Source organism: Chiloscyllium plagiosum, chromosome 23 (assembly GCF_004010195.1).
Source record: "Chiloscyllium plagiosum isolate BGI_BamShark_2017 chromosome 23, ASM401019v2, whole genome shotgun sequence".
NCBI classification, from domain to species: Eukaryota; Metazoa; Chordata; class Chondrichthyes; order Orectolobiformes; family Hemiscylliidae; genus Chiloscyllium; species Chiloscyllium plagiosum.
This window is the reverse complement of record NC_057732.1, coordinates 35,499,223-35,524,090: the sequence shown is the minus strand read 5'-3', so window position 1 is coordinate 35,524,090 and position 24,868 is coordinate 35,499,223. Positions and strand designations below refer to the sequence as shown.

General features: G+C 49.8%; 2 protein-coding genes across 3 annotated transcripts in view; both read right to left on the bottom strand.

Annotated features, from left to right (window-relative positions):
* hcls1 (hematopoietic cell-specific Lyn substrate 1) overlaps nt 1-5,623 on the bottom strand; it is a 58,354-nt gene extending 52,731 nt beyond the window's left edge. Inside the window, exon 1 of the mRNA XM_043713927.1 lies at nt 5,517-5,623. The gene's annotated coding sequence lies outside the window, so the exon portion shown is untranslated. The remainder of the gene's footprint in view (nt 1-5,516) is intronic.
* A 5,219-nt stretch (nt 5,624-10,842) lies between these two features.
* The window catches only part of LOC122561779 (golgin subfamily B member 1-like), a 71,660-nt gene continuing 57,634 nt past the window's right edge, over nt 10,843-24,868 (bottom strand). The window contains exons 16-23 of one of the 2 annotated variants that reach the window (XM_043713925.1): nt 23,979-24,157; nt 20,541-20,676; nt 19,516-19,653; nt 18,436-18,597; nt 17,994-18,091; nt 14,910-15,044; nt 13,281-13,389; nt 10,843-13,063 (exon numbers count right to left, since the gene is read on the bottom strand). In XM_043713925.1, the coding sequence (XP_043569860.1) occupies nt 12,932-13,063; nt 13,281-13,389; nt 14,910-15,044; nt 17,994-18,091; nt 18,436-18,597; nt 19,516-19,653; nt 20,541-20,676; nt 23,979-24,157 (1,089 nt within the window). In that variant the 3' untranslated portion in view covers nt 10,843-12,931. The remainder of the gene's footprint in view (nt 13,064-13,280; nt 13,390-14,909; nt 15,045-17,993; nt 18,092-18,435; nt 18,598-19,515; nt 19,654-20,540; nt 20,677-23,978; nt 24,158-24,868) is intronic. The other variant, XM_043713926.1, reaches the window with a different exon arrangement.

The window sequence follows — 24,868 nt, the reverse complement described above, 5'->3', positions numbered from 1 at the left end:
AAACAGTGTATCTGTACAGTTACAGTGAGTGACCATACTCTGAATTAACAGTGTACATCTGCACAGTTACACAGTGAGTCAACTGTGCGTATTTTTGCCATTGTCTTTCCTGAATTTCCAAATATTAATATCACGAGTAGCTTTGAAGACCTCACTTTTTCTTCCTCCAACACTGCACATCCCCTTCTAGCCTTCCATCCTCCCAGAATACATCACTGTAACGTCGATTAATTGCACCATCTCCAATTTCCTCTTCCTGAGCTTGTGTAATGAAGGCTGTTTTCTCCTGCCCACTCTCACCCTCACATAGAAATGTAACTCCCCCCGCCCAACCATCGCAACACCTCAATACACATATACTATGGAAATCCTGCCCAACCCCAGTCTTCCCTTCACTGTACAAGTATGAACACGGCTTCACCTAACTGCAGAAACTCTCATAATATTCAAGCAGTATTTACATATTCACTTGTGTTGATATAGCCTGCAGGTCTCTGAACCAAAAGGCAGAAGATGGCATTCGTGTAGTCAGATCTTTTCTGACCAGCATGGATACAGTGGGCCAAATGTCTTCCTCCTATCATGGAAACATGTGAAATGCAGCTGTCCTCTTTGCAGTTCTCCTCTGCGAGCCTATGCTTTCTGTTTCACAGTTTATTTGATATATTTATATTTGTTCTGAGCCTCAGTCCTTGTCATGTTCAGACTTCTTCTCTTGTATCTCTGTGCAAAACTGAACTGAGTGAAACTAAATGTTCTGCCATTGATTCATTGCTAAACTCCAAACTGCACTTTGATCTTTCAGTGAAAACTCCCAACCCATCAGAATTGTTAACTCTTTCCCAAATGTGCAACTTACCTTAAAATAGAACAGCCTTAAAAATTAAACATCATTCAGCAGCAGGGCCGGTGATTCATACAGGCCATATCCTGCTCGATACACTGAGTAGGTGTAAACGGAAACAGCCTTTCCAATTTATTATCTTCAGCAAGAAGTTACCTACTTGATTAATTAATCCATTTTATTTCCTCATTCTGAATCGTTAATTAAAGTTTAACAATAGCTTCTTAAACTGATAGGAAGAGGAACCGTTTACTCTACATGTTACACAAAATGAGAAGTTGATTAACCCAGGAGAGAGAAAAATCCAGTTACAAATCAATTTGTTTATTTAGTCATTCAATTTTCCTCCTGTATATGGGCATTGCTGCCCACTCCTAACTGCCTTTAAGAAGGTGGTGATGAGTGCCAACTTGAACCATTGGAGTCTATCTGGTGATGGTGCACCCATAGGTGCTGTTGGGCTGGAATGTCAATAAGACAGTAGGATGATAGACTACAGGAACTGCTAGATCTTGTTATTCATTAACACTCTGCTTCTGAGGGTCATGCCAGAAAAACAGATGATTTTCTCATGTTTGAATTTTACAACAAAAGGACCATCCCCCAAAGTGTCCAGATTGAAAACACGCTCAAAAGAAAATCTGGTCAGAAAGCTCATTATTTTCTCAACAATCAGAGAAAGGCCTAACTTTATAAGCCTCTTTCTAAAGATATAATAATGTTAATACCCCAATGAATCTGCATTTCAATTGTTCCATTGATTTTATATCCTTGCTATATTGCAATGTCTAAAACAGGCACTCACAAAACAGCTGGAGATCTGTTGTTCTATAGTATAATTCCCCCAATTAGATTACAGCCATTAACTTGATTCTGAGTGTCTCTCATTCTACCAATAAATCACCCAATGCCTGATTAGATTTTAGCTTGTACCTCAAACTTGGCTATCTGTTCCTTTGTAGATATGTAACCACTGAGATTCCAGCATCTACCTCCCTCGCTGGGTACCTGTTTTCACTGCAGGTGACCAGCCCCCACCAGGATGACCCATGGATTCTTCTCTGAATGGACACTCAATCAGTCCCCATCCATGACCACCCTTTCCTGCCTGGATTAGCTTGCTGTCACATTGAACAACTTCTCCTTTGATTCAACTCATTTCCTCCAAATAAAAACTGTGGCTCTAGGAATCAGTATGGGTCTGGGTGAAGGCTGTCTTCTCTTTGAATTGATTGAACACTCTTTGTCCCAGTCATAGAATCATACAGCATGGAAACAGATCCTCTGGTCTGACCATGCTGACCATAATCTTAAACTAAACTAGTCCCATCTTGCTCCATATCCCTCCAAACATTTCTTATTCATGAGCTTATTCAAATGTCTTTTAAATGTTGTAACTGTACCCACATCCACCACTTCCTCTGGAAGTCATTCCACACATGAACCACTCACCTAAAAAGTTGTCTCTCGCATCTTGTTAAAATCTTCTCCTTTTACCTGAAAAATATACCCCCTAATCTTGAAATCAGTAACCCTAGGAAAAAGACACCTGTCATTCACCTTATCCATGCCCCTCATGATTTTATAAACCTCTATAAGGTCACCTCTCAGCCTCCTGCACTCCAATGAGAAAAGTCCCAGTCTATCCAGCTTCTCCTTGTGACTCAAACCCTCCATTCCTGGCAACATTCAGGTAAATCTCTTTTGAACCATCTCCAGCTTAATAATATCCTTCCTATAACAGAGCGACCAGAACTGAACACAGCACTACAGAAGAGGTCTCACCAACATCCTGTACAACCACAATACAATGCTTAAAAATGTGTTGCTGGAAAAGCGCAGCAGGTCAAGCAGCATCAAAGGAGCAGGAGAATCGACGTTTCGGGCATAAGCCCTTCTTCAGGAATGCTTACGCCCGAAACGTCGATTCTCCTTCTTCTTTGATGCTGCCTGACCTGCTGCGCTTTTCCAGCAACACGTTTTTAAGCTCTGAGCTCCAGCATCTGCAGTCCTCACTTTCTCCAACCATAATATAATGTCCGGCCTCCTACACTGTAATGTCTGAGCAATGAAGGCAAGCGTGCTGAAAGCCTTCTTAACCACTCTATTTACGTGTGACGTATACTTCGAAGAATTATGTGCCTGAACCCCTAGGATTCTCTGTTCCACAACATTACCAAAGCCTGAATTTTAATTTGTAAGTCCGACTCAGATCCCTTTCCACATCTCCTTTCCCAGTCCACTGATAACTGTATGGGCGCCAATTCCTGCTCTCCCCTACAACTGAGAATTTCACCAACTTTGTTTCCAATTTTCACCCTTTTTTCATCATCTGACTTTATATCTGACTCTTCCCTTTCATTCCTTACCATTCTGTCCCCATTTCCAGGAATAGGTTCTCAAATAATATTCAATACAAGCACAGAAAGTCCCATTGCTGCCTTGATCAAACTACTTACCATTTCATTTCCTGTAAGGACTCAGTTCCATTTTCCCAGATTCTCCATTATATTAACTCCAATAATGCAACCTTCTGAGCCACAGCTTCTAACAAGTTTTCCTCTTTCCTCCACTGAGGGTATTCCTGTGGTGGACAGGGCCCTCAACCATGCACTTGCTGCATGTCTGTTGCCATCCTCCTCCCCTCTCTTCCAGGATCTGTGGTAGGGTTCCTCTTGTCCTTATCGGGCTCTTTATTTAACGGTGGCTCAGTGGTTAGCACTGCTGCCTCACAGTGCCAGGGACCCAGGTTCAATTCCAGCCTTGGATGACTGTCTGTGTGGAGTTTGCACATTCTCCCCGTGTCTGCGTGGGTTTCCTCCCGGTGCTCCGGTTTCCTCCCACAGTCACAAAGATGTGCAGGTCAGGTGAATTGGCCATGGCTAAATTGCCTGTAGTGTTCGGTGCATTAGTCAGAGGGAAATGGGTCTGGGTGGGTTACTCTTCGGAGGGTCAGTGTGGACTTGTGGGACCGAAGGGCCTGTTTCCACACTGTAGGGAATCTAATCTAATCTATATCACCCCCTGGCATTTGCACCCACTCCAGCACAACATAACCAAAGTTGTCTTTCCCATCCCTCCTCTTTCAGTATTCCAAAGAGACGGTTCACTCTCTAATATCCTAGTCCACTCCTCCATCCCCCCAACACCCCATTCCCTTCCCACTGCACCTTTCAATGTAAATGCAGTGGATGCAACACTTGCCTCTACCTCTTCCCATCTCACTGTTTCACATCCCAAAGACTGTTTCCAGGTGGAACAGAGCTTTACGAAGAGTATATGTATTACATACTTTCATTTCAGTGTAGTATACGCTTTCTCACAATGCAATTTCTTCCACAATGGGGATTCCAATGTCCGCTTGATGGATTGCTTCCACTCAGCCTACAAGCATGACCCCTCTCTCCTCGTTCCTGAAGAAGGGCTCATGCCCGAAACGTCGATTCTCCTGTTCCTTGGACGCTGCCTGACCTGCTGCGCTTTTCCAGCAACACATTTTCAGCTTACACCTGAAACATCAACTTGTCCACCTCCTGATGCTGCCTGACCTGCTGCCTGTCTACCCAGGCTTTTGGTTGCCTGCTGTTTTAACTCTCTTCTTATTTCCACTGAACCCCCTGGGTTTGACAATCCAACACCTGGAGAAATTCCAGGTCCTGCCCTCACATCTTGAGTCGCTCAACCAACACAATTTTGAAGTTTCAAATGCCCAAATGGGGCCAGTGGTGAGTTTGGTGACCAACCAGTAGCACTGAGCGTTACCAGCAGGTGGGAATTGTCTGTGAAGCAGACAGCAGCCATGATGGGGACTGGTATTAACTTGTCAGATACAGCAGGCAGCTTCTCACAAGGCCCATCCACCTCAATGTGATTGACACCATCCAAACAGTCAAATTCTGGGGAATGCACCTGAACTGATACAGATTCCTCTGGTTTTGGTGATTTTCATTGAAAAGAATTTCCCTTCTCCCTGCTTGCAGGCTCACAGCCCTGGACTTGGTTCAGGTTTGCTGAATTCTCATGTGAAAATTACAGTCCGGTCTGTCCCAGCTGGTGAACCACATCTTCAGAGAATCCAACGGGCCGTGAATTGGTGCTGACCAAGGATCCCTGTTCCCAGTCTCTCCTGTTTCCCACTTTGAAGAATGGAGTGCATCCCGGGACATGACGATCCAGGCATGATTCCCCAAAACAATGATCTTTAAACCGCCCTCACACCCATTCCCTACCTTATGAGCAACAGAAGGGGAGCTGCCGAAGGGATGGCCATGGTCAAGGACACTGGGGATGCCAGAGCTGCTGAGGAAAGTCAGCATTTTCCTTTCAGATCTTCACCAACTGCAAACTGCTTCATTCACCTGAGGGACCTGTAACTGAGTTGATAGGTCATCTGGACCCCTCCATTAGGTTGGAACCCACTCACAGGTATCCCATTATTCCAGGTAAATATTCCTGAGAGAGATCAGGGGTCTCAGGAAGGTATTCCTACACCGCCTGCCTCTCCGAGATGGGCTTGAAGCCGTGAAGTTAATAGAGAGCCGGATTTGAAGGGAGTTGTCTGTTGAAAGTGACCCTGCCATGTCTCTCTCTGATTAATGATTAACACAGCACTTCCAGGGGGGAGCTTGGAAAGTTACCCGAAAGTTTGGGAAAGTTCAGGAAACTTTCTTACCTGCTGGATGAGTGGGGGAATCTATCGGTCCCGGGATTGTTCGCTTCGGTTCTTGCGAAGAGGCTTGGCTGAGGATCGCGGGGACGCGCGTAGTTTTAAACCAGGAAGGGACACCCTGCGTGTGCGCGCACCGTGCAGATGTCAGCCAGAACTACAAAGCTGTACATTTCAGAGCGGGACCTAGAGACAGTCAGCAGCTCACCGGCCTGGAGCAGGCACTCTGTTTATTTTTTTTGTCCCTGCACCCAAAATGTCAGACCTGCTGTGTTTCTCCAGCACTGTGTGGTTTTAATTCAGGTTCCCAGCAGGTGCATGGTTGGGTTGTTATTAAATACAGAAAATGGTCTGCTTGGATAAGAGATGGGCAGCAATGGCGGGGGCAGTGTTTGCCCTGACCAGGCCTGGTGAACAATTCCACAGGACAGGCCAGTTCACCACATACTGCTCCTGGAGAAGGGGAGGGAGCTCCTGGACAGCAGGTAGTCTGCGGTCCCAAACCCTGGCCTGCAACTGCAACTGTTCCCCTTCAGAATCACTGGGATCACAGCCAATAATCCAGGCTCAGGGCAGATCCTCAGACCAGGATCCAGAATAGATCAGCTTCCTGACCTGGGATTGGATCCAGAACTGGATCAGCTTCCTGTCTGGGCTTTGGATCTCCAGAACTGGATCAACTTCCTGACCTGGGACTGAATCCAAGCTCCAAATCCAAACTGTGGCTATAGCCCACTCATGACCCACTCCTGGACCATGGCTTTAGGAGGCCTGGACCATGGCTTTAGGAGGCCTGGACCATGGCTTTAGGAGGCCTGGATTATGGCTTTAGGAAGCCTGGACCAGCCAGTGGACATGGAACTGGGGCCTGTAGACACCACCACGCACTAGCCTCAATTGTATCAGCAGGATCCAGGTGTTCAGCACTTATTGGGAACTCAGGCTAACAATGTCAGATATGAGCAACCCTATGACTAATGGACTGAATGGCCTACTCCTGCTCCTATTCTTATGGACTGAGTGACTTACTCCCCGCCACCCCCAATGGTCTTCGAAGTAACACAGGGCCAAAGAAACAGCTCTCTACTGCCTACTGGTGGCCAATAATCCAGTCACTACAGGTGATCGCGGATGAGGTAACTCCATTCTCCAGCATCTCCAGCTCACTTCATCAAACAGGCATTCACACGTTGTAAAGAGAGTTTGACCACTTGGATTATCCAAGTTAGCCCTCCTACAGCCAGCAATTACATCATAGCATCCTTTCTACCACATACCATCTGGAAACCCACTGTTCCACGATGAAAGGGCCAGTGGGATCACCTATCACACTATTTTATCCATTCCCCCAATTCCATGGTTGGCTTCCAATCATCTAGTCGCTGTAAACTTCAGTTGTTCCCAAACTCTGATGTCTGTGTATCCCAGCTCAGTGACTGACATTCAACCGTAAACTTGCTGCCTACTGATCGATAATAGCTTTTGTTTCTCCAGCTTTCCAATTCGACTCGCAGTGTTCAAATCCATCTATCAGCCCTGGCAGCCCTGAAATGCTTTGAGGTCTGTTCTCCTGCAGCTCTGACCTCTTGTGCATCTGCAGTTTTCATTATACTGGTAGCAGTGGCTAGGCTTTCATCTCCACCAGCTCAAAGTTCTGGAATTCCTTCCTCAAACCATACTGCCTTCCTTTCCTTTAAGATGCTCCTCAAAAGTCTATTTCTTTCACTAAAGTTTTGGTCTCCTGCCTTAATACCTCTTTATATGGCTCTGTCAAATCTAGATCACTACTACAGAGTGCAGAGGGTGTCTTACTTCTCAAGGGAAGCTGGAAGGAGAACATCCATCCCTTTTCAGTTATCATGAAGCACATTGCTATCGTCAAAATAAGCACACAACACGTATCCTGGCAGGGACAAGCCAAGACAGGTTGAATACTTCCCGTCTGACACTCCCTCACCCCAGTGCTCAGGCATGTAGCCTGATGCTGCAGGCCAGTCACACACAACAGGATTGCTATACAGGACTACCACCGCCTGCACAGAGCCCACTGTGAGGAATGAACCACAGACTGTATCCAAGGGAGCATGAGGGCAAGGCAAAGTGTGAAGGAGAAGGTATCAGGAAGAAAGGACAGGAGCATCTTTAATGTTCATTCATGGGATGTGCGCTTTACCAGCAATTTTTACCTGTTTCAAATTGCTTTTAAGTCATGGTGAGCTACCTTATCGAACGACTATAGTCCAGTTGCTGTAGGGTGACCCACAGTGCCATTGTGAAGGGGGTTCCAGGATTAAAAACAGTGATATAGTTTCATGTCAGGATGGTGAGTAGCTTGAGGCAAACTTGCAGCTTATCCAGTTCCCATTATCTATAAGAACATAAGAAATAGTCACAGGACATTCCCCCCCCCCCCCACCAAGCCAACTCCACCGTTCTATAAGATGATGGCTGCTCTGCCCCGGCCCTCAACACCTCTTTCATGTCAGCTCCTCAAGGCCCTGAATTTCCTAATATCTATCCATTTCCTCTTTAAATGCTTTGTAACCTTAAACTTCACAACATCTGGGGGTAAAGAATTCCAAATAATCACTACCTTGAGAGAAGGAATTCTTTTGCATCTTAGTTTTAGGTTGAATTGAATCTATTGTCCTGTGTACCGAGGCACGGAGAAAAGCTTTGTCTTATGACCAATACAGGCAGATCACAGAGCTACGTGGCATAGATAATAAATAGTAGGTAAACAGCAGCAAAAACAAAGACACAGGTATCCAAACGAATATTATGAATTTGTCAGTCCATTCAGTATTCTAACAGTAGGGTAGAAATTGTTGCAAAACCGGCTGGCGCGTGTGTTCAGGCCTCTGTACCTTCTCCCCGATGGTAGAAGTTTAGAAAAATATTGACAGGGTGGGATGGATCTTTGAGAATGCTGGCACCCTTTCCTTGACAGCGGGCCTGGCAAATGGATTTTATAGATGGGAAGTTGGCCTTTGTGATTATCCGGGCCGAGTTCACCATTCTCTGTAACTGTCTCCGATCTTGAATGGTACAGCTGCCATACCAGGTAGTGATACATCCAGACAGAATGCTCTGGATGGCACACCTATAAACGTTGGCAAGGGTATTCGCCGTCATGTCAAATTTCCACAGCTGCCTGAGGAAGAAGAGACGTTGTTGGGCCTTTGTAACCACTGCGACCACATGAAGAGTCCAAGAAAGCTTGGTGTGGATGACCACTCCCAAGAGCTTGACACTGTCCAGTCGTTCTACCTCTGTGCTGTTAACGTATAGGGGGGCATGAGTAACATCCTGCCGAAAGTCAATAATGAGTTCCTTGGTTTTTCCGGCATTGAGAGCTAGGTTGTTCTCAGTGCACCATTTTTCCAGGTCTTCCACCTCCTCTCTGTAGTCTGTTTTGTTGCCATCCGAGATTCAACCGACTATGATGGTGTCATCAGCGAACTTGTAAATGGCATTAGTCTGGTATTTGGTGACGCAGTCATGGGTATACAGTGAGTAGAGTAGGGGGCTGAGTACCCTTTCGGGGCTCCGGTGTTGAGTATTAGTGAGGTTGAAATATTGTCCCCAATCTTCACTGATAGTGGCCTGTGGGTCAGGACACTGAGGATCCAGTTGCAGAGAGTGGGGCTTAGTCCAAGACTTAGTAATCAGTCTCGAGGGGATAATAGTGTTGAAGGCTGAACTGTAGTCAATGAGTAGGATTCTTACATAGCTGTCCTTGGCGTCAAGTTGTTCTAGGGAGGAATGAAGGGCAAGTGATATGGCATCTGGTGTGGATCTGTTCGTCTGATAGGCAAATTGGAGTGGGTCCAGAGTAGTGGGGAGGCTGGAGTTGATTAAGGCCATGACCAGCCTTTCAAAGCACTTCATGACCACCGAAGTTAGGGCCACACATTAGCCTTCTTAGACACAGGGATAATTTTGGCCCTCTTGAAACAGGCAGGGACAGTGGCTGGCTGCAGGGACAGGTTCAGGATATCCAAGAAAACCTCTGCCAGTTGATCTGCGCATGCTCCGAGTGCACGGCCTGGTACTCCATCTGATCCCATCACTTTCCTTGGATTCACATGAAGGAAAACTGACCTGACTTCAGATGTACTGACTGTTGGAATAAGTTCATCAGGAATGAATGTCCTCTTACTTCTGTAAATATGGTCCCTTGTTCAAGATTACCCCACTGGTTTAAAAAAAATCAGCATCTCACATGTCAAATCTCTCAGAACTTTGAATGATTCAATCATGTCACCTTCATTTTTTAACACCTTAATGAATAAACGCCTGTGTTTAGTCATTATTGAAAAGTCAATCCTTTTGTTCCATAAATCAGCCAAGTCAATCTCTTTTGAACAATTTCCAGTATCTTACATATGGGGAACAAAAGTGCATCAATACTCCAGCACCGCCTCACCAACACACTGCATGGCAATGAACTCCCTATTTTAAATCTCAAACAATGAAATCAGTCAAGGTCAAAAAGTTCATTTGCCTCCATATTTACTTGCTGCATCTGCATGCCAAAGTTATTTTGCTTCGTACACAAGAACACCCAGATCCCTTTGGGCTGCACTTTCTCAACATATCTATTTAAACAATAACCTGCCTTGCAATTCTTCCAACCGAGATACATAACCTGGCACTTTCCTACATCAAACTCTACCTGCCAAAGTTTTGCCCATTCACTCATCTGGATCCCCTCACAGATTCCTCATGTCTTCATTACACTATGGTCTTCCATCTACTTTTGTATCATTAGCACATTTGGATTAATTGTGCTTTGCCCCTCCTTTAAGTCATTAGTATAGAACTAAGGCCCTAGGTCTCATCCTTGTGGCACTCCACCAATTACACACTTCCAACCTGTAAACCCATTAATTACAACTCTCTATCTTCTGCATGTTAGCCAATCCTCAGTACATTCCCATAAAGCATCCATTATATGCAATACCATTATCCTTCTTGGTGGTAGTGGTCATGGATTCAGAAGGTGCTCGGGGACCTTGTTGAGCTTCTGCAGTACATCTCGTAGATGGTGCACATTGTTGCTCATGAGCAACAGTACAGGAGGGAGTGAATATTAGTGGATGTGTTGCCAACAAACCAGGCTAGACAGTCCCAAATGATGTCAAGCACGAGAAAGACAAGTAAACATGAGCATGGGGAAGGAATGAGGGTGAGAAAGGTTTGGGTGAAAGATCAAATCACAACTTTCAAGATTAAAAATAAATCTTAACTGGGATAAAAGAACTTGGGTTTGATGAGCCCCATGTCCCTTGTTGCCAAGTAAACAATGAATGAGAAAATTGAGGCTTCGTTTGATTTCAAAAATATTTTATTTCAAGCCATACATGAAAGCTTTGGTCATTGATATTGCCCCAGCAGCCCTTCCCTCTTCATGCCCTCTGCTGGTTCCTGCACCAATGCTGTTGGGAGCAGCTAGCCCCCTCATCCCCACTGTCCATTGACATATGAAAAGGTGTTTCAAGGGGTTCACTTTCCAGCAGAGATCTTACAGACTTTGTCAGGAACTATTGGCAGCCGTTTTATCCATCATGCCCAAGAAAAGAACAAAGTGCTCATCTGATTTGCATAAAATAAATAGACAATCTATTAAATTATATGTATGGGATCGTTTCTGATGAGCGTCGACCACTCACTCATTGTACAAGTAGAAATTTCCCTTAGTCATTGAAATATTTATATATATTTTATTTATAAAAACATATGACTTAAACTCCTGGTGATTTTGTAAGCTGTTAAGAGTCTCTTATTAAAATTCCATCAGTCTGGCCCTCCTTCAGCATCCCTCAATGATAGGACATTCCACACTGTGCCCATGGGATTGGGATAATTTCAGGATCAGTGCTAAATGGGATCGTCCTCTGGTGGTTGGGGACTGGCACCATCCAGGTGAGCTGGTGTGAAGGTCTGGGGGTATTCTCAGGATATTTCTGTTCATTGTTTCTTCACTATACCCAGAGGACATTTACACTGGTGATCCACAGTTTGCCCTCTCTGGGCATCATGCCAATCCTCTCCTTCCAACGGTGGAAAATGATCAAGGATCCACATTCACCGGAAACCGTCTGATCCTTCATTGCTAACTCCCTGCTAAGGGTTAAATCTCTTACTGACGCCCCACCCACATGAAACCACAACCAAACAAGGCACTATTCACCCAGCCCTGGTTGTCACTCACCCAGGAAGAGTTGCAGACAACCTAACCTTGGCATTAACGATACTCTGGCACTTCACCCACAGGGTGAGTGTGATCAATGTACCAGTACTCCCTCACTCCATGTCACCCACCAATTCCAACCCATCCTCCCAGACACAGGGCCAGGACCTATCCAACACACGTTTGGGATTCAGAACAATTTCAAAGATGAGTTGCAAACCACGAGGAGTTTAAATGAATAAAGTGTAAATGTGAAGTAGGAAGGCACTTGTCAACCAGCTGCCAGGCAGCAGCCTGGGGCCTAGTCCCCACGGCACTGAAACCAGTGAAAAACAATTTGGGATAGTGTGTCCAGTGTACCTGAACAGAAGTGAAGTGTTGCATCTTCCAACACAACCTTCTCTGCCGCTGTACCATGACCTGCTGTCTACGGCCAGCACTGTCCCGAAATCTACCCACATGTTTAACTGAGAGCTGGTAATTGTCTTTCTGCACTACAATCTGCTGGAAAGGATCTCAGTTTGGTTTACTCTCTTGCCCATCTCCTTTCCTAGGTGATGAGATTTAAGTTGTTTCTTAGTGTTTTATATTTATGGGGAGGGGGGGATTCAGTCATTTCCCCCTCCAGAGCATTATCTCATCGCTCTGCTGCAGCCATCTTTGTGGTGCAACATCACCATCTGCTGGAGCTTCGCCAGTACTGCAAATCACTTTCAGCACATCTACATTCTAGTGTTGGAATGTGTATAGAATTGGAAAAGGCTATTGTGCTTCATCAGAGGGAGCATTCCTCCCTTCAGAAAGGAAACAGGGTAAACGTGTTCATTCACATGGCTTGATAATGTTCAGGAGGAGATCAGTGTAAGGGGGGGGGATGTGTTTGACAGTCATACTCTTCTGAGTGTCCAAATCTGACATCCACAAGTTGACCTGTGACCTATGATATGTCCACAAGACCTAATCCTGAGTTATCGTTTAGGACAAGCTCCAAGATCAACTCCCCCTCCAGCACTGCAAAATATTGACTGCCACCCATCAATTAAAGCAGTATACAAAAACACCCCTAGCAAAAGCAATGCTGTGTAGAGAGGAAATCGGAGGGAAATCTCATGGAAAGCAAAACATAGTCTCAACTCCAAGTAGAGAGAAGGTTGGTGCTCCTGGGATGACCTGTTGTTACTGGACTCGGTCAGCTTCCTGCCCTCAGCACCATGGGTACTGGAGTTTAGAGGTTCCCGGTGAAGCACAGGAGAACAAGGGTGTGCAGTGCAATGAAATACACAGCAAACAGCAACTTGGTCCGAGATCGGGATTGCAGCAGGGAACAAAACGACCTCACTCTGGTGCCCCTACGAGTCTGAAGACAAAAACAACACAATCATTGAGAGCAATGTGATGGAGGGGATGTGTGTGGACAGTCCAAAGAGGAAGCCAGGAGTGGAGCGGTGGGGTGGTGGGGAAGGAATGGGAGAGGGGATTGGAAGGACAGTGAGGGTCAGTGTTGAGAAAGGAGGGAAGGCACCGCAGTAGGGGAGGGAGCAGCAGAAGTTTTCTCAATAGGAGCATGCTCTCACCTTGCTGGGAGTGGCACTTTCTGGTAACTCGATCAGCATTGAATGCTCCTCCATCGCTGAGGTATTGAGGTTTCGCTCTTGGGCACTGACCCACTCGCTCAGCTCCACACTGAAAGGAAAAAATGATCAAATACAGCCTTTCAATAGCACAGCCACATCCTGTCCCAGCAGGGTCTCACAGCCTCTCCCTTTCCCAGCAGGGTCTCACAGCCCCGTCCTGTCCCAGCAGGGTCTCAAAGCCCCTTCCTTATCCAGCAGGGTCTCACAGCTCTGTCCTGTCCCAGCAGGGTCTCACAGCCTCTCCCTGTCCCAGCAGGGTCTCACAGCCTCTCCCTGTCCCAGCAGGGTCTCACAGCCCTGTCCTGTCCCAGCAGGGTCTCTCAGCCCCGTCCTTATCCAGCAAGGTCCCACAGCCCCTTCCTGTCCCAGCAGGGTCTCACAGCCTCTCCCTGTCCCAGCTGGGTCTCACATTTCCTTTCTGTCCCAGCTGGGTCTCATAGCCCCATTCTGTCCCAGCAGGGTCTCACAGCCCCGTCCTGTCCCAGCAGTGTCTCAGGCCCCGTCCTGTCCCAGGAGGGTCTCACAGCTTCTCCCTGTCCCAGCAGGGTCTCACAGCCCCGTCCTGTCCCAGCAGGGTCTCTCAGCCTCTCCCTGTCCCAGCAGGGTCTCACAGTCCCTTCCTGTCCCAGCTGGGTCTCACATCCCCTTCCTGTCCCAGCAGGGTCTCACATCCCCTTCCTGTCCCAGCTGGGTCTCACAGCCCCGTCCTGTCCCAGCAGTGTCTCACATCCCCCTCCTGTCCCAGCAGGGTCTCAGAGCCTCTCCCTGTCCCAGCAGGGTCTCTCAGCCCCGTCCTGTCCCAGCAGTGTCTCACAGCCCCGTCCTGTCCCAGCAGGGTCTCACAGCCTCTCCCTGTCCCAGCTGGGTCTCACAGCTTCTTTATTGTCCAACTCTGGGTACATCGATGCCAGGGGTTCTTGAGTGGCCGTGAGGAATTCACACAACCAGCAGATACAAACCTTCTCATCCTCTCCAGCCTGTTTCACCATTCTATCACTGCTGACCCGGGCTGATATGTACCTCAACTAGATTTCACTGCACACCCCCAATATCCCGACTCAATCTAGATCAAGGAATCACATCAACATTTCAGCTGAATCATAGTTTCCACTGCTTTCCAATGGACAGAAATTCCACTGTATACAAAGAAAATGCTTCCTGACTTCGCTCCTAGATGTTTTGGTTTGAATTTCAAAATGGTGCCCCTTTGCTGAGGATTCTCCCAACAAAAAGAAATGAAGGAGGAGGGTATGTGAGGTGGAGAAATACAGGAATAAGTTGCAATGTCGGGATATAAGGAGGAAGTGGGTGGATAGAGTTTCGGAATATGGAAGGAAGCAGTTGAGGCTTGTAAATGGCACAGACCTGAGACTTCCCCATTTGTAACATCCTGCGTTAGAACAAGCTTTCTCAGTCCTGAGGGGATGTCCTTCCTCTAATATCTTCTGACCTCAAAATAAATGTTCCATCCCTTTGCCCCTTTTTAAACGGACTCCTAATTCTCTCCTGCCCAGGTTAGAGAGATCACTTCCCTGTTCTCCCTGAAAAGGTTCCATCCATTCACGTTACCTTTTGAGTCGGTGCTCTGCTGACAACAGGGCTTCCTCAGCAGCCAATCGCTTTTCCCGTTCTTCAGCAAGAGATCCCTCCAATTGGTGGAGTTCTTGTTCACTTCTGTCATGCATCTGTTTAGCTTCAAACAGCCTGTGAAATACAGACCAGGGAAACCAGTGCTTTTCACAGGAAGGTGGCAGGTACTGGACCAGGGATTGGCATTGCTGTGCCCAGGCCTTGTTCAGCCATTTAACCAGAGGGTGATAGATAGACTTTGGTGTAAATACAACACAAATCATTCTTCTCAATCCTCTTATACTTTAGCTTTACACAGATCACAGTTTTGAAATTTCTCACTGGCCTCCAGCCCCAGACCCTTCGTACACAGCTCCTTTAATGCTGTCCCATCAAGGTACAGGCAGGTGAAGCTCTGGCTGTAGGTTTGCTAACTGAACTGGAAGGATCATTTTCAGACGTTTCGTCACCCTACTAGGTAACATCTTCAGTGAGCCTCCGGACAAAGTACTGCTCGCGTTTCCTACTTTCTATTTGTATGTTTGGGTTGGTGATGTCATTTCCTGTGGTGACGTCATTTCCCACGATGATGTCATTTCCCGTTCTTTCTCTCAGGGGGTGGTAAATGGGGTCCAAATCAATGTGTTTGCTGACCCAAACATACAAATAGAAAGCAGGAGACATCAGCAGTGCTTCGTCCGGAGGCTCGTTGATGATGTTACCTAGTATGGTTACGAAACGTCTGAAAATGAAGTTTCCAGCTCAGTGAGCAAACCTACATCCAGAACCTCAACCTGAGCTACAAATCTTCTTTAAACTCACTAAGGTAGAGGTCTCTCTACACTCTCGTATCAGAAAGGCAGAGCAGAGCAGAGCAATCACATCTGATGGAGGGGATCTCCTGAAATGTGAACCGACCTGCTTCCTCTCAGAAGCTGATGCCCCCTGCTGTGCTACTTGTGACACCTTCCCCATCGTCTACCGCCTTCCCTCAGCACAGGCTGATACAAAAAGAGAGGAAATCAGACTGCAAAGAGAAGCAGCCTTTCATCAAAAATGCAATTAAAATGAGCCTTGTGGCAGCGGGAATAAATTACTTCAATGGGGATTATTTACAATGACAGAGAAATTGAGAAATTGTGTCCAAATGGCCACGGATAATTTTGAATTAACAAGCTTTCCGGAAGAACTGTCAAATGCTCAGAGCCTTAATAATGTAGAGACATGAAGAGAAAGATCAATCCAGGGATCTGGGCTCAGAGAAGGGATCTGCAAGCGATCGCAAAGCATACAAGAGCTGCTACTATGGGTTAGCAACCCTCCTTTCTGCACTGTTTCATTGTTTTAACTTGGACTGCGATATTCCCAATACCATAAAAGGAACATGCCGAGGGGGTGATGAGACTAGAACGACCTCTCTCAGTGAAAGCTACAGGGATCCGGCAGCTGCTCATGGGTTAGTCAGTTCCTTACAGGCCCCATTTCAGCCTGTGACATCGGTTATATTAATTACATAACAAACACAACACATAAACAACTCATTTGACCCGATCAACTCCCACCTCGAACACACAAGCTTCTTCTAAATGAACAATCAGTAATACCCTCAAATTCTCCTCTCTCCCATCCTCACCTAGCCTCCCATTCACAATCACCTCAACCACTGCCTTGCTAGTTTCAAGCTGTTTGATCATAGAGAACTTGAGTCTTGCTGGAAAAAAAGACACATTTTGTTGAAGCTTTGTGTCTTGGATTGATCAGGACATTTCGCAAGAATATCAAATCAAGGAGAAAACCAATACTGATACTATAAAAGAGAAGACTGCAGACTGGTTAGGAAGTGGACTCTGATTCGTAGAGGCATTACCATAGGGAACACACCGGTTAATGATGACTGACAGTTCATGATCAAGTTTTGTTTACATTTCACACCAGGGAAATTGACTCTAATTAGTAATTAGAAAGGGAATTTTCAGAAGAAACCTTCAATGAAAATGATGGGGAACATGAAACTTAACTATTGCTCAAAAATATTTGCATTTTTATCCTTCCTTTATTCATGGGCTGAGAGTGTCGCTGCCCATCCCTAATTACCCAGAGGGCAGTTATGAGTCAAATACTTTTGCTATGGGTCTGGGGCCACATGTCGGCCAGACCAGGTAAGGGTGGCAGCTTCCTTCCCTGAAGGACATTAATGAACCAGGTGGGTTTTTCCAACAATCGATAATGGATTCCTGGTCATCCTGAGATTCTTAATTCCAGATTGTTATTGAATTCAAATGCCACCATCTGCAGTGCTGGGATTCGAATCCAGGTCCCCAGAACATTACCTGAATCTCTCGGTTAATAGTCTAGCAATGACACCATGAGGTCATTGCCTCCCACTCTGCCAGTATGTTTTTTCTGTCTGCAAACAGGATCATGCGTATTAATATGTGATAGCTTCCAGTGCACGTGAGCCCAACTCAATCCTAATGTAACTCCTCACACACTGAAGAGTTATTTTGCAAATGATGTCCCATTACAGAGTCACATTCAATGGTGGCGACTGTGTTGTAACTTTGCAGCGCCGTCTGGCTGGGTGTGACTCGGCTCTTTGTTTTCACATGCCAATCTATAGGTTGCACATCCCGAGAACTGAAGATTCACAGACCATATTATTCATTTGTAAGGCATGTAGAATGCCTTCTTGGATTGACAGTAGCACCTTGCTAGCGGCAAACAGCACTCATGTTGCTAAACACAGTAGATGAAAAGCTTCGACCAACTCGTTTTGCAGCAATAGTCAAGTTTCATGTTCTGATCACTTTCTATGTTTAAAAAAAGTCTCTTTGAAAATTTCCCTCTCTGATATTTCTTGGCGATCAAAAGGCAGGAAAATTGGTGGGCAAGCAACGAACTTACGTCGAGCAAAGTTACCTAAATAACACAAGTGATATTGATACACCAGCTTTTCCCGATGTAAAAGGTGGAGAATTTATGATCCGGTGTATAACTGAGCAGGCACTCGGAATAAACCTGTTCTTTTAATGTTTTGCAGTGCTGCATCAATCCAAGGGCAAGAGGTGGCCTTACTGGTCTTACCTTTGCTTCAGGTGTCTGAGTTCCATCTCTTTGACGTGTTCCTCGTCTCTGCCCTTCTCCTGGGGGCCACCGGGGGCAGCATCAATCAAGGGGCTCAACTACAAGTCAAAACCAACAACACAGAAACAGGTCAGAACAGCCTCTGGAGACACATCAGATCTCGGGGGTATTCTATTACCTCACACGGAATTATATATACTGGGAATGAAATATAGCTGGAAACAGGAATTTGGGTGGCGTATATATTTTTTAAAAGTCAGCAATGTTATAGGCTGGAGTTTACTTGACAGGTTCAGGCCGATTGAAATATTGAGGAAGGGATACCTGGAAGCGAATCAAAGGCAAGGATCTTGCCCAACTTTCAGTTTCATCCCTTTTCCCATCTCTCCAATCTGGTAATGAAGTTGCTAATTCCCCCAGTTCCTATCGCTGCTCCACCCACCTTCTTCTCTTCCAGGAGATCTGCCGAAGACTGGAGCTGTTGTTCCAGAGTTAGGTGACGTGCCTGTAACTCATTCAGTCGGTGCTGTGTCTCACGCAGGCTCTGCCCCGTTCCTCGCAGCTGAGCAGAGAGTGCGACCTTCTCCTCAAACACCAGCGACATCTGGAGACGGGACACAGCAGGTGAGGGTGGGGAAGACAAGGTGCGTATGTCCTGGGTTTCACCTTTTAATGGTCATGCAGTTCAAGAGGAGTGATGTTGGAAACCGACATGAGGTGGAGTTTTATAACAAGGGGGACCTGATGGCAGGGTCACCTTCCTCAGGAGGCTGGAGTGCAATCAGAAGGGCAGTGCCTTCAGGAGAGTGGTTCAGTGTCAGTTTGGGGGAGGAAGGGAGAGAAAGAGAGAGTGTGCCAATCTCAGAGTGGACAAACGCAGCGCCAACTGCTCTGGGGAAAGGACATCGCACCCACTGCTCCAGGGGAGGGGCACCGAGCGACACTGCTCTGGGTGAGGGGCACCGAGAACTCACCGCTCCGGGGGGGGGGGGAAGGACACAGAGCACCCACCCCTCTGGGGGAAGGGACACCAAACGCCCACCACTCTGGGGGAGTGCATAGTAATAATGTAGCACATTCTTATGTACAGCAATAACTTGTCCATGGCACATCACAGTAACTTCATTAAGTTGGTAAGGGCATGTTAGAGACTGCAGGCAACTCGCCAAGGACTTAGAGAGAGTCGACATTTGTCACAGTCCCAGATGGCTGTGACATTGATAAGAAGCTGTTTTGTTACAATGATAGGGACAGAAATCTAATTGGAGGGATTGAAGCATTGACCTGAAATGTTTGGTGCCGAATTGTCAGCATTTGCACTAATTATGCCTCTCAAAGCTGACCACAAGTTCAGGATTTAGCTAAAATGCAGATGAACTGCAACAATCCTGAGGTGCGAATCCATCATTGCGAGGTTTGTAACAGGCTGTACTGATAATTCCCGTGGCGAACAGATCAGATACGAAGAGAGAAATGGAAGGCAGGTAATTGGGATGAAAACCCACGTGTGTGCAGGGCCTACCTTGCTGTTGAGTTTCTGGATGCGAAGTTCTTTCTGATGAAGCTCTTTCAAGCTGTTGTTCAGTTGGGACTTCAGCTGGCTGTTCTCAGTCTGCAGCCCTTTCAGCATCTCTCCAGGGTTCACCGCCTCTTCAGGACTCTGTTTAACACATGTCATCGACTCAAACTGAACTTTCTTTTATTAAAAGATCCGATTCCCTAGTTCTGGCTCCAGCCCTCACCTTGGCTTGTTTTCACAAGACTGTCTGTCTCCCTGTGCCAGAATCACTGGCAGAAACCAAACCCCAGCATCCGGTCAGACTGCTCCATACTGCCCTGCACCTGCTCCCCCTTGCTGTTTCTCCATTAACCCCTCTACCTCCAATTAGGCCCTGATCATACTGGGGAAGGGGGCAGGGGAGTAACCACTCAATAGGAGCAAACTGTCTCTCATCGGTTCGTACAGTGACCGTGCGCAACTCCAGGCTGTAAGTGACAGCTCAGAGTCCAGGTCTAGTGGCACAGTGTCAGTCACTGCAGTCAGATCAGGAGAGGGAACCCGTTCTGGTTTTGACACAGTTAAACTCTTGTGAACTCAAGCGCCAGTTCTCCAGCTCCACACTTCAGGGATGGACTCAGTGGTCAACTAACTCCCCAAATCCAGAAGAAAGAATAAAGGAGGAGAAAAAACTAATTTATAGCATCATACAGCACGGAAACACACGCATTGGGAGTTGAATTTTGTTCTCACATCACCACCACTCAGTACCTCGCGTCTCCGTCACTCAGTACCTCGCGTCTCCCTCACTCAGTACCTCGCGTCTCCCTCACTCAGTACCTCGCGTCTCCCTCACTCAGTACCTCGCGTCTCCCTCACTCAGTACCTCGCGTCTCCCTCACTCAGTACCTCGCGTCTCCCTCACTCAGTACCTCGCGTCTCCCTCACTCAGTACCTCGCGTCTCCCTCACTCAGTACCTCACGTCTCCGTCACCCAGTATCTCACGTCACCGAGTATGTAATGTCAGCCCAGTTGTAAAGAGCAGTACCTGCTGGGTCACCTTCAGTCGTAACTCCTGGCACAGGCTCTGAAGCTCCTGGATCTGGTTATCCTTATCAGACACAGCGATCAGATACTGTTCCTTCAGCCTCTCACACTGTTTGGTAAAAGATGTCTTCTCAGATCTACAAGACAGGACAACGGAGTTACACAAAGACACAAGGCAGGAGCATCCCCGCACTAGGGCAGGGTGAGAGGGAGCCCCGCACTGGGACAAGGGAGCGGGAGCCCCACACTAGGGCAGGTGAGAGGGAGCCCCGCACTGGGACAAGGGAGCGGGAGCCCCACACTAGGGTAGGGGGGAGAGAGAGCCCTGCACTGGGACAGGGCAGTGAGAGCCCCACACTGGGGCAGGGGGAGAGGGAGCCCCACACTGGGGCAGGGGGAGAGGGAGCCCCTCACTGGGGCAGGGGGAGAGGGAGCCCCGCACTGGGGCATGGGGAGAGGGAGCTCCTCACTGAGGCAGGGGGAGAGGGAGTCCCGCACTGGAGTAGGTGGAGAGGGAGCCCCGCACTGGGGCAGTGGGGTGAAGGAGCCCCGCAATGGGGCAGGGGTGAAGGAGCCCCGCACTGGGGCAATGAGAGAGGGAGCCCTGCAGTGGGGTAGGGGAGAGGGAGCCCCGCATTGGGGTAGGGGAGAGGGAGCCCTGTACTGGGATAGGGAAGAGGCAGCCCCACACTGGGAAAGGGGGTGAGGGAGCCCCACACTGGGGCAGGGGGAGCCCCACACTAGGACAGGGGGGAGAGGGAGCCCACACTGGGACAGGGGGAGAGGGAGCCCACACTGGGACAGGGGAATGGGTGCCCCGCACTGGGGCAGGAGGTGAAGGAGCCCCGCACTGGGGCAATGAGAGAGGAAGCCCTGCAGTGGGATGGGGGAGAGGGAGCCCTGTACTGGGATAGGGAAGAGGGAGCCCCACACTGGGGCAGGGGGAGAGGTAGCCCCACACTGGGGCATAGGGAGAGTGAGTCCCACACTGCTGCATGGGGAGAGTGAGCCCCACACTGGGGCATGGGGAGAGGGAGCCCCGCACTGGGATAGGGGGAGAGGGAGCCCCACACTGGGACAGGGGGCCCCGCACTGGGGCAGGGGGAGAGGGAGACCCACACTGGGGCAGGGGGAGAGTGAACCTCACACTGGGGTAGGACTGAGGGAGCCCCACACTGGGGCAGGGGGAGAGTGAACCCCACTCTGAGACAGGGGAGAGGGAGCCCGACACGGGGGCAGGGGAGAGGGAGCCCCACACTGGGGAAGGGGAGAGGGAGCCCCACACGTGGGCAAGGGAGAGGGAGCCCCACACTGAGGCAGTGGAGAGGGAGCCCCACACTGGGGCAGAGGAGAGGGAGCCCCACACTGGGGCATGGGGAGAGGGAGCCCCACACTGAGGCAGAGGGAGTGGGAGCCTCACACTGGGGCAGAGGGAGAGGGAGCCCCACACTGGGACAGGGGGAGAGGGAGCCCCACACAGGGACAGGGGAGAGGGAGCCCCACAATGGGACAGGGGGAGAGGGTGCCTCACACTGGGGCAGGGGGAGAGGGAGCCCCACACTGGGACAGGGGAGAGGGAGCCCCACACTGGGACAGGGGGAGAGAGAGCCCCACACTGGGGCAGAGGGAGAGGGAGCCCCACACTGGGGCATAGGGAGAGGGAGCCCCACACTGGGACAGGGGGAGAGGGAGCCCCACACTGGGGCATGGGGAGAGGGAGCCCCACACTGGGGCATGGGGAGAGGGAGCCCCACACTGGGGCATGGGGAGAGGGAGCCCCACACTGGGGCATGGGGAGAGGGAGCCCCACACTGGGGCATGGGGAGAGGGAGCCCCACACTGGGGCATGGGGAGAGGGAGCCCCACACTGGGGCATGGGGAGAGGGAGCCCCACACTGGGGCATGGGGAGAGGGAGCCCCACACTGGGGCATGGGGAGAGGGAGCCCCACACTGGGGCATGGGGAGAGGGAGCCCCACACTGGGGCATGGGGAGAGGGAGCCCCACACTGGGGCATGGGGAGAGGGAGCCCCACACTGGGGCATGGGGAGAGGGAGCCCCACACTGGGGCATGGGGAGAGGGAGCCCCACACTGGGGCATGGGGAGAGGGAGCCCCACACTGGGGCATGGGGAGAGGGAGCCCCACACTGGGGCATGGGGAGAGGGAGCCCCACACTGGGGCATGGGGAGAGGGAGCCCCACACTGGGGCATGGGGAGAGGGAGCCCCACACTGGGGCATGGGGAGAGGGAGCCCCACACTGGGGCATGGGGAGAGGAAGCCCCACACTGGGGCATGGGGAGAGGGAGCCCCACACTGGGGCATGGGGAGAGGGAGCCCCCACACTGGGTTAGGGGAGAGGGAGCCCCATACTGGAACAGGGGGAGAGGGAGCCCCATACTGGAACAGGGGGATAGGGAGCCCCACACTGGGACAGGGGGAGAGGGAGCCCCACACAGGGACAGGGGAGAGGGAGCCCCACACTGTGGCATGGGGAGAGGGAGCCCCACACTGGGGCTGAGGGAGAGGGAGCCCCACACTGGGGCAGAGGGAGAGGGAGCCCCATACTGTAACAGGGGGAGAGGGAGCCCCATACTGGAACAGGGGGAGAGGGAGCCCCACACTGGGACAGGGGGAGAGGGAGCCCCACACAGGGACAGGGGAGAGGGAGCCCCACACTGGGGCATGGGGAGAGGGAGCCCCACACTGGGGCACGGGGAGAGGGAGCCGCACACTGGGGCAGGGGGAGAGGGAGCCCCACACTGGGACAGGGGAGAGGGAGCCCCATACTGGAACAGGGGGAGAGGGAGCCCCACACGGGGACAGGGGAGAGAGAGCCCCACACTGGGACAGGGGGAGAGGGAGCCCCACACTGGGGCATGGGGAGAGGGAGCCCCACACTGGAACAGGGGGAGAGGGAGCCCCACACGGGGACAGGGGAGAGAGAGCCCCATACTGGGACAGGGGGAGAGGGAGCCCCACACTGGGGCATGGGGAGAGGGAGCCCCACACAGGGACAGGGGAGAGGGAGCCCCACACTGGGGCATGGGGAGAGGGAGCCCCACACTGGGGCAGCGGAGTAATACAGTCCATTTTCGATATATTTTGGGAGCATGGTGCTGCCACTGATTATCGCTTTCACTGATTGGCCCCTTCTCCGAGCGATGTCCAACAGAAACTGATTAAGATCATTCCATCTCAGTCCATGCTTGTCATCTCTGGGATAATGTGGCCCAGAATACACGTTGCTATCCCTTTTCTACCAACAGGTTTTGCACATCAATGTAACTCATTGCTAGAAAATGAACTCTCCAGTCTGTAAAAACAAATTCTTGCTTGTGTATCAGAGCCAATTGGGTGAAGTCTGTCTGCTCATGAAGGTGATTTTGGAGCTATAGCGCTTGCTAAATAGTGACAGAAAAGCAGCAGTCCTCTTTAACCTCAGCTGTCCAAGCTCCTCCTGACAGGAAACACGATCCTTCTCCAGTTGCTCTTGGATCTCTTTGCAGTCGGCAATCTGCTGGGTCTGGGCTTCGAGTCGGCTCCGGAGTTGGGATAGTTCCGCTGTCGCTTCCCTACACTGCATGTACTGCTGCTGCAGCTTTGCCAGCTCCTCCAGCTGCAACACAATGAGGCAGGTTAAACACAGAGATACACCAGGGGAGTACGGAGTAGAATGTAGGACAGCTGCACAAAACTGCTTTCACAGGGGGATGAGAGAGAGAGAAGAGGCAGAGGGGTGCAGGAGCCCAACACAGCGGGCAAGGGAGAGAGTGGCTCCCACAGAACGTTTCAGAACTGGAGAGAGAGGACAACACATTGGCACGGAGAAGAGGACGGGGGGACAGAGGGCGGGACACAGGGACAGAACAGGGAACTGGGGATAGAGGGCGGGACACTGGGACGGAGCAGGGGACTGGCGATAGATTGCAGGACACTGGGACACAGCAGGGGACTGGGGATAGAGGGCGGGACACTGGGACAGAACAGGGGACTGAGTATAGAGGGCGGACACTGGGACAGAACAGGGGATTGAGTATAGAGGGCGGGACACTGGCACAGAGCAGGGGACTGGGGATAGAGGGCGGGACACTGGCACAGAGCAGGGGACTGGGGATACAGGGCGGGACACTGGGACACAGCAGGGGACTGGGGATAGAGGGCGGGACACTGGGAGGGAGCAGGGGACTGGCGATAGATTGCAGGACACTGGGACACAGCAGGGGACTGGGGATAGAGGGCGGGACACTGGGAGGGAGCAGGGGACTGGCGATAGATTGCAGGACACTGGGACACAGCAGGGGACTGGGGATAGAGGGCGGGACACTGG